Source organism: Lacerta agilis, chromosome 1 (assembly GCF_009819535.1).
Source record: "Lacerta agilis isolate rLacAgi1 chromosome 1, rLacAgi1.pri, whole genome shotgun sequence".
NCBI classification, from domain to species: domain Eukaryota; kingdom Metazoa; phylum Chordata; class Lepidosauria; order Squamata; family Lacertidae; genus Lacerta; species Lacerta agilis.
Window position 1 is genome coordinate 81,281,868 of NC_046312.1, and position 14,098 is coordinate 81,295,965.

Sequence of the window (14,098 nt, forward strand, 5' to 3'; positions counted from 1 at the left end):
CAGCCTTGGGAAACTTGGACCATGCCAGTCAGGGGCGTGTTATTCCTACCTGTTTTGTGATGGAGATCTGCTTTTAAATAAGCCATAGCTTAGCAGAGTGAAGAAATTGGCTGAACCCTTCCCATAACATCTGTTTGAAAATTGAATCTTAACAGCACATTCTTGAATAGGCAAATTAAGATGCTGATACAAATAAACACTGCATGGTTCAAGTCTAGTATAACAATTGACTCGTTCCTCACATCAGCTACTTATCTGCAAAGTTGGGTGCATGTGTGCATCAAGTGTTCTCACTTGTATTCTGCAGCTTGGTGACATTTTGTTAGATCTACATAACCCTTCAGCTTTCACTAAGTGACGAAGTCCAATTTCTTCAATCTTAATGTAGCTAACGTGAGGACAGTTGGGAACAGAGTTCATACTATATCCAAATGAATGAATTCAAATGGTATGGGCCCAGCATGTCCTTCAAGGAAGTGATCTGGGAAGAGAGACGGTACTTCCAGTAACTTTGCTTACAGGTACTCTGGAATGCCAATAGGATTTTCTGGGCCCAGCACACTCACTGTATGTAGGTTGGGACCTTTTGCCTACCCATAAGCTGACAAACTGCTACCTATATACGTACTTTAAGTAATTGTAGAATTGCAAGCTTTCATGCAGTATATTGCTACCTAATTATTTTCTAGGCTAAACTTTTTGTTTGACTACTAGCCGTGCATAGTTTCTACTGAGAGGTTCCATTAATTTCAATGGGACTTACTCCTAAATAAATGGCTATAGGTTTATAGCTTAGTTAGGTAAAGAACAGAAAAGAGACTCCCCACACACCATTCTTTTTAATGGACCCTAATTAAATCACCCAAAAATATGCTCAGATCACCTCTCTACTTTGCTAGCCCCATTATTGAAAATGGTTGTGTGTGTGTTTTTTTACTGGCGGGAAGTGAGGAAAATTTAGTAAGATGGATTCAATTTACCGTATTTTTCCATGTACAAGTCAATTTTTCCCCCTGATTGTTTTAACTAAAAAACGGGGGTCACCATACACAGATGGTGAATGCACTCTGGTTCTGGTGGGGCGGCCTGGGCTCAGGACCGGGCTCTGGTGCAAGTGGCCTGGGCTCAGGTCCAATTTCTTAATTTTGCGTTCAAGAAAATATGGGTTGTTTTATACTGTATTGGCCTGAATATAAGCTGCACCCTAATATAAGCTGCACCTTTAAAATTCGGGGGGTGGGGGGAGAGAGAAAAAAGACAATACCCATATATAAGCCACTTCCTTAAAATTCCACAGGCACTCACACCTGTTCCGTTTTACCGATGTCTGTTTCAACAGTGATATCGTAAAAGCCAATTTTTGTAAAGTCATGAATTTATGCCGCACTTTAACTTTTCACGGTCGGAATTTGGAAACAAAAGGGCAGCTTATATGCAGGCCAATATGGTACATGGAATAATACGGTACTAACAAAGGGCCACAGACAGCCTTTAACTTCCTAACCAGAGCATCACCACTGTCTCGTCTCATGTAACCTTGTTGCAATAATCTGTCCCTTCAAAACACTACACTGTTCACTTTTTTTTACTGATACAGAAAACAAAGTAGTAGTTCTGTCATTTTAGTTTTAGGAGACCAGTGCAGGGAGGAACTCCATCATGATTAAGACTGGTTGTCCTATTTTTATTTGCCTAGGAGTGAACCCCACTGAACTCGGTGGAGTTTACTTTTGAGTCATCATCTGTAGAATTGTACAGTAATATGGCTACCCTGACATTGCTTTCAGAAAACTTTGCTTAGAGACAGTAGGTGCCATACATATAGCATACTTCCTCCAAGGACTTGAGACTCCCTGGGGATGATGATCATTTCCATTCATGTCAATGCAGGCTCCCATTGGCTTTCAACAATTATTTTAGGAATTCAGCTTAACTATAAATGCCAGAAAATTTGTGTTCATATGTAGTGACAAGAATGTGTTTGCATTACATCTGTAGACCCTGTTGTCAATAGATTGTGTGCAGCTGCTGTATTTTATATAAATTTTGCTTCAAAGGGAAAAAGATAAGCCTGAAGTTTACAAAGGGATACAACTTGGAAAGAGCCGCAATTTTAATAATGCATTAAACATTTCTTTCAGACATCTTCTGCAGTGGTAGAGTAACATTGTCTTTTATCTGTATCACTGTAAACTTTGTTTCCTGTTCCTCTGCTGTAGCTAATGCATAAACTAAAGTACAACAATGTTATCATCCTAAAGAGTTTTCTTAAGAGAAAAGTGGCATGTAGGTTAGCCCAGTTTTGTTCTTCCTCGGCTTCTGCAAGTTCATTTGTCCACAGGAGTGGTGAAAATTTACAATTCTTTTATCTGATCTTTTAACATACCAACTAGATCAGGCATATGATCCATATGTTTTTGAACACCCATCAACCCCAGTCAGCGTGGCTAGTGGTCAAGGATGCTGGGAACTGTAGTCAAACACCAGCAGGACACTGTGCTGACTAGACAAAGGGGAATTAATGGGTGGCATTCAACTAAGTTTTACTCAGAATAGACGGTGAAATTAATGGACCTAACTTAGTCATGTTCATTAATTTCAAAGTTAGGTTCGTTAATTTCAATAGGTCTATTCGGAGTAAAACTTAGCTGAATTACTCTCCACCCCAATGTTTCTAACCTAAAATCTCTGAAGTAGGAAAATTAGTAAAGCCGTTTCCATCACTATTTTAGAAGAGCTTGTTTACGCTAGGACTATAATAGTGTTTTTTAACTAAGAAAATGAAGACATGCTAAATTAAAAGTTTTGTCTTGCTTTCCTTTAAATCAACCCCACAAATGTTTTTATCAGCCCTAAAGAAGCACCGTTCTTTTTGTTTGTTTGTTTGTTTGTTTTGTTTTTAAGCTTGCCTTCTAAATGCCAATAAAGCTGGGTATACTGTTCTCTTTATATCATTTTTTGGAGATGAGATTGGGAGCAGGGCTGCCCATGTTCATCTCAGTAGTGGGTGTGGGGAAGCTGCCTTCTGTGTGAAGTATACTTAAGCGACCCAAGTTGCTTAGAGCTTTATAGGCCAAAACGAGCACTTCACATTGTGCCCAGAAGCAAATGGAGAGCAAGCACAGTTTTAAATGCAAGTGTCCTGTACTTTAATAGAGTTGGCTATTGGGAAAATGGAATGACAGCAAAGAGTATAAATTTCACTTCCTTCACTGACAGCAGTGTGAAAGTAAAAGAGCTTATAATAATGAGCATCACCCACCCTGATGCATTTTACTTTTAAATGGAATGCATTCTACCATATAAATTTCAAAATCTTAACTCCCTCCTGTTTTGGTCTTTAAAATGGTAACTTGTTGCCACTCACTTTGCAGAAGCGGAAAATGGATGATGGCGATGATGACACAGTCCAAGCCAAAGTTCTGCGACCTTTGCGAAGCTGTGAGGAACCTTTGACTCCACCACCACATTCGCCTACCCCAATGCTGCAGCTAATACATGACCCTGTGTCACCACGAAGCATAGTGACACGGTCCTCTCCGGGGGCCGGTCCCAGTGACCATCACGGGCCCAGCCGGGATGAACGCTTTAAGAGGCGCCAGCTACTTCGGCTGCAAGGCACAGAGCGCACTGTGGTGCGGGAAAAAGAGAACAACCCTAGTGGCAAGAAAGAGCTGTCGGAAGTAGAAAAGGCCAAGCTCCATGGTTCCTATCTTACAGTCACATTACAAAGACCTACCAAAGACATGCATGGCACTTCCATTGTGCCCAAGCTGCAGGCAATCACTGCCTCCTCCACTAATCTGCGGCACTCTCCTCGTGTGGTCATGCGCCAAAGTTCAGCTAGAGCACCCCAGCGGGGTGGAGATGAAGAAGCAGCTGAGGAAGAAGAGGAAGAGGAAAGTGCAGAGGAGGAAGAGGAAAGTGCAGAGGAGAGTGGGGCAGCCAGACTGAATGGCCAAGGAGGCAGGGCTCCAGATAGTGAGGAAATCTGGATGCAAAAAGAGGTGTGGATGTCTGTCTTCCGTTATCTCACTCGCAAGGAGCTTTGTGAATGTATGCGTGTATGCAAAACCTGGTACAAATGGTAAGTGACTGCAGAACTAGGTCCGCCGCCTATTTTAATAGTAGTTCTCTCTTTTTCAGAATGTTTTTATTAAACCCCTAAGCCTCTTGGATCCAATTCTGTGTGCTGAGCTACATCTTGCAAATTTATATATAAGGTGCAAATGTAAAACAGGCAATTTGGGCAGAAGGCAGAAAGCAACTGTATTTAATAATACAGTGCATAAACTTGTGGAATTCATGTCAAAGGATGTAGTGTTAGTTGCAAGCTTAGATGGCTTTTAAAGAGGATTAGACAAGGCTGTTGGTGGATTGTAACAGTTACTAAAAATTGAATCTCCACCTTCAGCACCAGTATAATGTCTTAAGTACCAGGAAAATGTTGTAGACAAAGAAGCTTTTGATTTCTCATTCTTAACCTTGCTTTTGAGTTCCCATGCCTAGTCACTGCTGAAAACAAAATGGGGTAGAGGGATCTTGATCTGATCTAGTGCAGCCATTCTTAGATAATTATCCTACTAGTCTTTCATCATTTGGGTATCATCTGACCAAACTCCATGTGCTGCCGCTTTCTGGTAAAGCTGTGTGTAACCAATAGGAATCAAAATGATGGCCTAGCCCTAGGGCTACTAAATCCTAAGAACGTGCTTAAGCAACTCTGTGCATCTGAGTTGCTAGTTCTGTACTTATTCTATACAACCATTGGACCTAGATTAGATGTAAAATCCTCAGGTGGAGGACATGGCCATATTTTACAATTGGGGAGAATTATACTTTCTCCCTCTGGGTCTTAAGAAGCCCATCTCTGAAAAAGGGAGAGAGACTAGTTCAACTCCCAGCTTCAGTTTCCCTAAATGCTGCCATCTTTAAGGAGGACCTGTCTTCAAGCATGAGCAGAAAACCTCATATTCCTTGCCTCCCCACCCCCAAAAAACTTTCTAAGATGAAGAGTGATTCAAAGGCTAAAAGTCAGAAAAATGAAGCATGCTCAATTCAAAAAAATCCACAATGGAGAGGTAGAGCAGATAAGATACAGCTATTCTCAATCAGCCAGTATACACAAATGTAACTCTACATGTATACTGTATACTCTACAAATGTAGTATCCCGCCTCAGCCAATTAATTGTATTAGAAAAGATATGTTACCTGCAATGAACACAGAATCAAAGCTGAAAGCTTTAAGGATATTTTGCTGATAGACCAGAGGCATCCTAAATCTGATACAGAAAAACGTAGATGGCAACCTCATAATTCAGGAAGCCTTTTACGAGCCAGATTATATTTTTTTGCCAATATTAATATGCAAATATCATATCTGGATATAACTTGACGTAGGAGGAGTATTCCGGCCCTCAAGGGTAAGCAAGAGCGCTACTACTATGAGGAGTAGATATTTAAATCAGCAGTTGAGCACCTAAGATTTCAAGGTATGAAGTAATGTTGCCACCCTGGGATCGTTTGGGAGGAAGGGTGAGGTATAAATGTAATAAATAGGATAGCATCTCAAGTGTTTCAGAATTAGAAGCTTAGGACTCCAAGGAGAATACATGGGCATTGCTCACCCCTACAGCAAGGCAGTCTTAACCCCATGTGTATTCTGACAAGCAGTGTGAGAGTCTAGAGCAGCCTTTCTCAACTTTGGGTCGCCAGGTGTTTTTGGCCTACAACTCCCATCATCCCTAGGTAGCAGGAGCAGTGGTCTAGAGAAACATACACATCAGAAAGACATTACTTTATTCATTCATCAACAACTTCTCAAAAGCACACATTTTTAATAGGTGATTATGTAGAATCTTTTAATAAATTCTCGGTCACAAAGGAATGCAATAATTTTTGTCTTGGATCAGTTAGAAAATATTGTGAGTTTTTTATTATCAACAAAAGTTTTCTTTTCCACCCCTGATTTTCGTTTATGACTGCAAATAATGAATTAGCTTTAAAGTGTCTTACTCATTTCCCAAATAAGATTTTGCGGGTTACCCTCTACCTTGAATATGTTTACACAGAGAAGATCTAGGATGATGATGTTAGGAAGGTGAATATATATCCATCCATTCCAATTTTCTTTGGTAGATATACAATGTGTAGTTTTCTAGCAGTTAAACTATGCTTTAGTACTATAAAACTTCATAGATGGAAAAGAAAAGTCTTGAAGGTATGTCTAGCAGTAGCCTTCATAGTCAGTTACTTTAGCTATTTTTCAGTGATCTGCAAGAGCCATATTTATATTATCCCTGTGGAAAGAATAATTGTAAGTGTCTCAAAGGAAAGACAATATTGTACCAGATACACCTGTTGAAGGGCTATGGGGAGTTAACTACAGGTGAAACTCGAAAAATTAGAATATCGTGGAAACGTTCATTTATTTCAGTAGTTCAACGTAAAAGGTAAAACTAATATATGAGATAGACTCACGACATGCAAAGCGAGATATGTCAAGACAGCTGATGAAAACCCCAAATTCACAATCTCAGAAAATTAGAATATTGTGAAAAGGTGCAGTAGCTACTCAATCCATAACACCTGCAAAGGGTTCCTGAGCCTTTAAATGGTCTCTTAGTCTGGTTCAGTAGGAATCACAATCATGGGAAAGGCTGCTGACCTGACAGATCACTGAGACCCTCCATAAGGAGGGAAAGCCTCAAAAGGTAATTGCAGAAGAAGTTGGATGTTCCCAAAGTGCTGTATCAAAGCACATTAATAGAAAGTTATGCGGAAGGGGAAAGTGTGAAAGAAAAAGGTGCACAAGCAGCAGGGATGACCGCAGCCTGGAGAGGATTGTCAGGAAAAGACCATTCAAACATGTTGGGGACTTTCACAAGGAGTGGACTGAGGCTGGAGTTAGTGCATCAAGAGCCACCATGTCATATTCCTCTTGTCAAGCCGCTCCTGAACAAGAAACAACATCAGAAGTGTCTTACCTGGGCTAAAGAAAAACAGAACTAGTCTGTTGCTCAGTGGTCCCAAGTCCTCTTTTCTGATGAGAGCAACTTTTGCGTCTCATTTGAAAACCAAGAATCCAGAGTCTGGAGGAAGAATGGGGAGGCACACAATGCCAGATGCTTGAAGTCCAGTGTGAAGTTTCCACAGTCTGTGTTGATTTGGGGAGCCATGTCATCTGCCAGTGTTGGTCCACTTTGCTTCATTAAGTCCAGGGTCAACGCAGCCATCTCTACCAGGAGATTTTGGAGCACTTCATGCTTCCTTCTGCAGACAAGCTTTATGGGGATGCTGACTTCATTTTCCAGCAGGACTTGGCACCTACCCACACTGCCAGAAGTACCAAAACCTGGTTCAATGCCCATGGGATTACTGTGCTTGATTGGCCAGCAAACTCACCTGACCTGAACAGCATTGCCAAGAGAAAGATGAGAGACATGAGACCGAGCAATGCAGAAGAGCTGAAGGCCACTATTGAAGCATCCTGGTCTTCTATAACACCTCAGCAGTGCCACAGGCTGATAGTATCCATGCCACGCCGTATTGAGGCAGTAATTGATGCAAAAGGGGCCCAAACCAAGTACTGAGTACATATGCATGCTTCTACTTTTCAGAGGTCCAATATTGTTCTATTTGCAATCCTTGTTTTGTTGATTTCATTTAATATTCTAATTTTCTGATATTGTGAATTGGGGGTTTTCATCAGCTGTACGCCATAAACATCACAATTATAACAAATAAAGGCTTGACATATCTCGCTTTGCATGTCATGAGTCTATCTCATATATTAGTTTCACCTTTTAAGTTGAATTACTGAAATAAATGAACTTTTCCACGATATTCTAATTTTTCGAGTTTCACCTGTAAGTCCAAGAGAAGAGAATTTGGGTTACCTACCCATCACAGACTAGGAGGGCATTTTCTCTTCTCGGTTTCAAAAGACGTAAGTACTACTGCTCAGTAAAAGATTCTGCCACAAATAATTGGTCAGAAACCAAGAAGTATAAAGAGTTTGTGTAAAGGTGAATTTCTAGTCTAATACAGTGTGTCTCAATTAGGTGTGGTGACAGGAGATTGTGGACGAAGATTGACTTAAGCAGGTACAAGTCCATCACACCCCTGGCACTGGGTGGCATAATCAGGAGGCAGCCAGTCAGCCTTGACCTCAGCTGGACCAATATTTCCAGAAAACAGCTCACCTGGCTCATCAACAGACTACCAGGTTTGTGTTTTAGGCAGCTGGGTGGGTGCATCTTCACTATTTGCTTTAGTTTCAACATTATTGAGTTAAACTGAACATTCCACTATACAGGTCAACTTTGTGGTGCCTGTGAGTGCAGTGGAACCCTTGAGGTTTCACCTTGGCACCCACTACCTGAACCCCAGCTTATTGGTAGTGAGGGTGGTTGCATTCCCCCCCCCCCTTGAAAAGTGCACAAAGCTGAAAGACGGAAGATGGCAGAGTGACTCCCACTTCAACTTCCAGCTCTGTGTGCCTTTCAATGCACAGATTAGTTCTATATTGAAACAGACTTTTATGCAGGTTCCTTGGAAAAGCAAATAGTACATGCTTATACTCTCCTTGGTCCACTTGCCAGCAGTGGGTATAGTTACCCACTTACTTGCTGCACACAGGAGAACCCACAATGCCCTCTTAGCTAACCTGTGCAGGTCAGCTGAGGAAGGGGGTTATCACTCCTCTCAGTTCATCTATTGATTGATATGATGACTGAGGTGGGAACAATTTTCATCTTCATAAGAGCAATGGACTCCCCCCCCCCCCAGTGCTGTGTCTACTCTTTAAATTTCTTTTTCCTGCTGCCAGCAGAATCAGTAAAACAGAGCTTTTCAAACTGTGCCGCAACACGTTAGTGTGTCGTGCGAACGCTCCCCACGCTTCTCCTGGGGCAGGAAAGGGGTTAGTTTAACCTCAGGTTTGCTATTAAAACTGAATTACTGGGTCACGAAATGATGCATGTCAAAAAATTGTGTCACCAACATGAAAAGTTTGGAAAGCTCTGCAGTGGAGTCTTGACGAGCCTCAAAAATTGGCTTGGGGACCAAATACATCTCCTAAACTGAGGGTGGGGAAGTCACTCCTGCTTAACCTGAAATGAGGGCTCAAAATAGATAATTGGTTTTGTTTTACTCTCTGATGGATTGGGGGTAGTGCCATGCTGTTAACTCTGCATGAAACATAACTGTTCTGAAGTAAGAAGGCACTAATATTTTCCATCTTTTGCTATGCTACAGGCCTCAAAGACCTCATCTTGGCAGGCTGCTCCTGGTCAGCAGTGTCTGCTCTCAGTACCTCCACCTGCCCCCTTCTCAGGACACTTGATCTTCGGTGGGCAGTAGGAATCAAGGACCCTCAGATTCGGGACTTGCTCACACCTCCATCAGATAAACCCAGTATGTTTTGCCTTCTGGATATACCAGGATGTTGTGCTTTCTAGTGAGGTGGGGAAGGGAGAAAGCTGACAAGAGTTGGATGCAATGCAGGTCTTAAAAGGGAAAAATTCTGACCAAAGGGTTTAATTTGTACCTGCATGCTCTAGAGAAACAGGAGACTGTGCCTTCCAACTTACTTGCATATCTTCCTACAGGCCAAGACAATCGCAGCAAACTCCGTAACATGATAGACTTCCGGTTGGCTGGGCTGGACATAACTGATGCCACACTCCGGCTCATCATTCGCCACATGCCTCTGCTCTCACGACTTGATCTTAGTCACTGCAATCACCTTACGGACCAGTCAACCAACCTATTAACAGCTGTGGGGTCTTCCACGCGAAACTCGCTCACTGAAATCAACATGGCAGGTTTGTGCATCTTTGATCGTTTTCCCCGACATACTAAGGGCTGTGGACCATGTAAAATGGGTGGGGAACCTCTGATCTGCTGGCTGCATTTGGCCCACCAGCGGTTCAGCTGCGAAGCAGGTAAAGATGTGGCTGCCAGGGTGCGCTTCCAATTGTGCATTTGTAAGGAAAAGTGGGCTTTGACTCGACCACCCCTCAGCTGGAGCTTTGGAAGCCCTGTGTAGTGATCCAGCAGGCAGCTGTCTGTCTGTTGCATCACTGTGAGGGGCTTGCAAAGTTCTTGGTGCAGAGGTTCTCACCCCACCCCACCCAACAGCCAGCTGGCTATTGGGCCCAGCTGCACAAGGGATTTTGACAGGTGGACAATTCCGCCCAGTTTACAAGTTTACCCCTAATGTAAAGGCTATATGCCCTCTTGCCTCACTGAGGTTTCTCTTTTGCTGGAAGAAAGAGAAAATATATCTAAATGTATACATCCAGACCAGAGGGATAAATGAAGGATTTAGTCCCAGCAGCCTCATGATGAGGTGGGTGTTATTTCCCTTTTTTACAGGCCTCCCCCGCCCCACAGCCCTCATTGTTTGTGGGGTTAACAGAATAGTAATCTGAGGCTGCACTTAATCTTCAAGTATTCAGAACTGGATATACTGCAATACTGTCTTCTTTAAAAGTATTTGAAGCTTGTATCCCTATGTATCAGAAACACATACCGCCTCAGTATGCAATACAGGCTGACATATTATGCCAGATGGAAAATGAGCCTTAAGGGAAATAATCATGTTTCAGCTTTTCTGTCTCCCTCTAGCATAATAAACTGCTACTAAGGGTCTAATGGTTCACTGTTGCCTGATTCACAAAGAGTGGCTGCCTATGTGTGTCTTGTCAATACAAAAGTCAGACTTGTTCATATTAAGCTGTCAAAACTTGCCAGTCTTACCAGCTTGAGGTGTGTTGGTAATCAAACAAGGTAGTGCTCTGAAGTCAGAGTTTGAATAGAAGAATCACACTTGCAAACCAGAAGAATCATTTGTGTAATGTAAGAGTCTGGACACTTTGTATTTTCTGAGTATTTATACCAGTGCATTTGTTCTCTGAATATCTTTGTGGCACTAGGCATTATGCAAATAATGGCACTTGTCACCCTCTCCACAGGCTGCAATAAGCTCACAGACCAGTCCCTGCTGTATCTGCGGCGCATCTCTAACGTCACCCTGATAGACCTGCGTGGTTGCAAGCAGATCACCCGCAAGGCCTGTGAGCACTTCATCTCAGACCTGTCAATCAACAGCCTCTATTGCCTGTCTGATGAAAAGCTGATCCAGAAAATCAGCTAGAGATTTGCCACACACAGACTGAAGAGAAGGAAAGATCCCAGACAAACCCCTCTTGGAGAGCAGACCCTTTTCTCCCCTCCCCCGTTTACCCCACATCCATAGGCAGGGAAGATGCCTGTCTGACTGTGACTGTAATGTCCCTCCTCTCCTTGGGACTTCTGCAGACCAGAAAATCTCACCAGGCATTTGAGGAAGTGGCGAGATTGCTGGACGGGTGCTCTTGTGGGGTGCTTGCTCATCAGCTACATGCTCTAAATTGATGTTTTGTAGCAGCATTTTCAAGGGGGACGTGCCCCTTTCCTTTCTTCTCAACCCTTCCCCCTCTACCATTATATCCCACAAAAAACAACTATACTTACCCATCAGATTGTGGGGGGAGGATCAGACCTGGATGGTGTAGAACAGATGCACTTTTGCTCCCTGTTTCCCTGCTGTCTTGGTATGCAATTTCTTAATATGTCATTGGGCTTGGGAGTCACTTCTCCTGCCTGCCACACTCTGCTAAGCTTCCTTTCCTTGCCCTTCAGCAGCTGAACGGGCAGCAACTGCTCTGGGCTGATTACGCAGAGCAGTAGTGTAATGTCTACAGCAGCAGTGCCTCTTGTCTGGTAAGGGACTCTCCATGTGCCCCCAGGTCAGCCTGCAGGCACCTTCCAACATGAGACTAGAGCGGGGGTGGCTAAGTGTTCATACAGAGGGAACCATGTTCTTGCCCTCAACTTTCCCAAGAAGGGGAGTTAAGCAGGCCCGTTCATCCTCTGAAAAGATGGCGTTTGTAGAGGGAAAGCTGCAACAGAGCTTGGAGGCTTGGGAGGCACCTAGTGGGATTTCTTACACCAGCGGAAGTGGTCTCTGTCCCATAGTCTGTGGAAACGAGCATTCTTGGGAGATGCTGGCCGACGAAGAAATGCCTCCATCTTGAGGTGCATAGCTGTTGGCTCTTGAGCTGTGAGACGGGTCAATGCCCCATTAGCTGCCTCTCTTTCTTTGCAATGAATGGCCGGTCCAAAGAACTTCTCTCTTGGGCAGCAGAGAGCTTTTTGCACTTTAGAAAGAAAGGTAATATTTTGGAACCCTATTTTATTTCCCCCTGCCCGAGTGACTGGACACTCCTTCCAGCTGTCTGAGCTTGTCAGGGTTTGAATGCACACTTTGCACTCTGCTCTCTTCCCCATAGCGATAGCACAAATTAGACTGCCCTTCACCCCGCCTCCCCCTCTGAGCCTCGCATGGCAAAAAAGAGCTCTCCAGTGTCTGCGCAGCAAGGGAAAGGAGGAATCTGGAGGAAAGCCCAATGCACCCTCGCTGCTTCTGAAGCAATAAGGGAGGGGGAGGAATCCACCCCATAGCTCTCTAAATTGCCCAGCCCAATTGCATTGAACGCTGCGGCACCTGAGCCTCAGGGAAGAGCAGCTTCCCCTGCACTGATGGTGGTGGGGGATAAATATCTAGATCTACTGAATCCCAGAGGTTCCCCCTCACTTCCACATGAGGAGCAGGCTTCTTTGCCGAGAGGACAATGCTAGTGTGATGAGTTCCAGAGTGCCTCAGTACACAGGAGCTTTGCTGCAAATTGAATTTTTCTACAAAAAAACGCCCACTGATCTTCTTCTAGAAGTGGAAACCTTCTGCCTTGTTGTGTTGGCTCCTGTGGAAAAAAATATTGTAGAATCAATCTCTTGCTTTTGTTTTCTTTCAAAAGAGGAAGGTGAGAATAGCCATAAATAGGAGGTTCAAGTGCATCAGCCCAGATAACTCCCACGGAGATCTCTAGGCTCTGGATATTTTGTGTTTTGTTTTGTTTTTCCAAAGTGGGAGCACCTTCACAACTCTCCATATGCATTGGTCAGCTGGAGAAGTGCTGAAATGCAGCAAGTTGGCATGTCAGGAGCATTAGTCTGGGAAGAATCTCGTCCTGCGGCAAGAGGGATAAAACAAGTAGCAGACTGATCGGGTGGGGCATTGGCTTCGCTGTCCTACAGCCTTCTCAAATGTGGCCCTCAAATGACTGTGGCTTAAACTTCAAAGCAAATTGTGAAACTTCAATGCCTAAACTGGCCCCCACCGCAGAGGGCAAGTGATGACATAAAGGAAAGAGAAATTATATATGAAATCACTTAGTGATTTAAAACAAAAACATGCTCCCTAAATAAATCTCCCTAAAGAAAGTCACTATTGTCTAAAAGGGTTTGGTTGTTCTTTTGTTTTTGTTCTTTTGAAGAAATTGTAAATATATATTTTTTGTTGCTAACTTAGAGTCAATCTCCAATGTTGTGCTTTAAAATTAAATGTAAACATTAAGGGTAAAAGAAACCAAGTCTTGCGCTCTCTCGGTTGACATGTTTAGGGTTGGGGGATATTTGGGGCTAAAGGGAGGGGAGCTAGTTGGGATTTTTTCATTTTCTAATCATTTGCCAATAATGGTTTTAGAGAATCTTTCCTCAAACATATTACCACAGGAATGAGAGAAAAGTGAAAGGGGGAAGAGAAGATACCAGCCTCTGAAGGGAGACTTTGTTTCATGGGGTGGATTTTGGAATAAAAATTTCAAGAAAAAACATGCGGGTCTGCATATTGATTGCAATGTGAGCTCAAATACAAGGGCAACTCCAGTCTGAATGAGAGAAACCAGTAGGTAATTTATCCTCCCTATATATAGAGACTTGTGTATCCCATGCTATTAAAATTTTGTACTCAGGCAATCCAAATTCTGTGTCCAGAAAAACTGAATTCTCTTAACTTGCATCAGTTACACAACCTTGTTCATTTTGCATAGCTTTGCAGGTTTTTTTTTAAAAAGATACAATTATGCCAACTTAGCTAGAAAATGGGAGATTGACACTGAACTAAACTGGGTACTTGAAGCCCTATTCTCAACCCTTGGGAATACTGCTTTAAAATTTTAGCAAGCATTACCCCTACATTTTCAAGCATAC

At 43.0% G+C, this 14,098-nt stretch overlaps 1 protein-coding gene across 6 annotated transcripts in view; it reads left to right on the top strand.

Annotated features, from left to right (window-relative positions):
* The window catches only part of KDM2A (lysine demethylase 2A), a 55,324-nt gene extending 41,454 nt beyond the window's left edge, over window positions 1–13,870 (top strand). For all 6 annotated transcript variants that reach the window (XM_033158925.1, XM_033158947.1, XM_033158920.1 and 3 more), the window contains 5 exons: window positions 3,375–4,087; window positions 8,065–8,228; window positions 9,260–9,418; window positions 9,613–9,828; window positions 10,981–13,870. In XM_033158925.1, coding sequence (XP_033014816.1) covers window positions 3,375–4,087; window positions 8,065–8,228; window positions 9,260–9,418; window positions 9,613–9,828; window positions 10,981–11,162 — 1,434 coding nt within the window. In that variant the 3' untranslated portion in view covers window positions 11,163–13,870. The remainder of the gene's footprint in view (window positions 1–3,374; window positions 4,088–8,064; window positions 8,229–9,259; window positions 9,419–9,612; window positions 9,829–10,980) is intronic.
* Window positions 13,871–14,098: the final 228 nt, after the last annotated feature.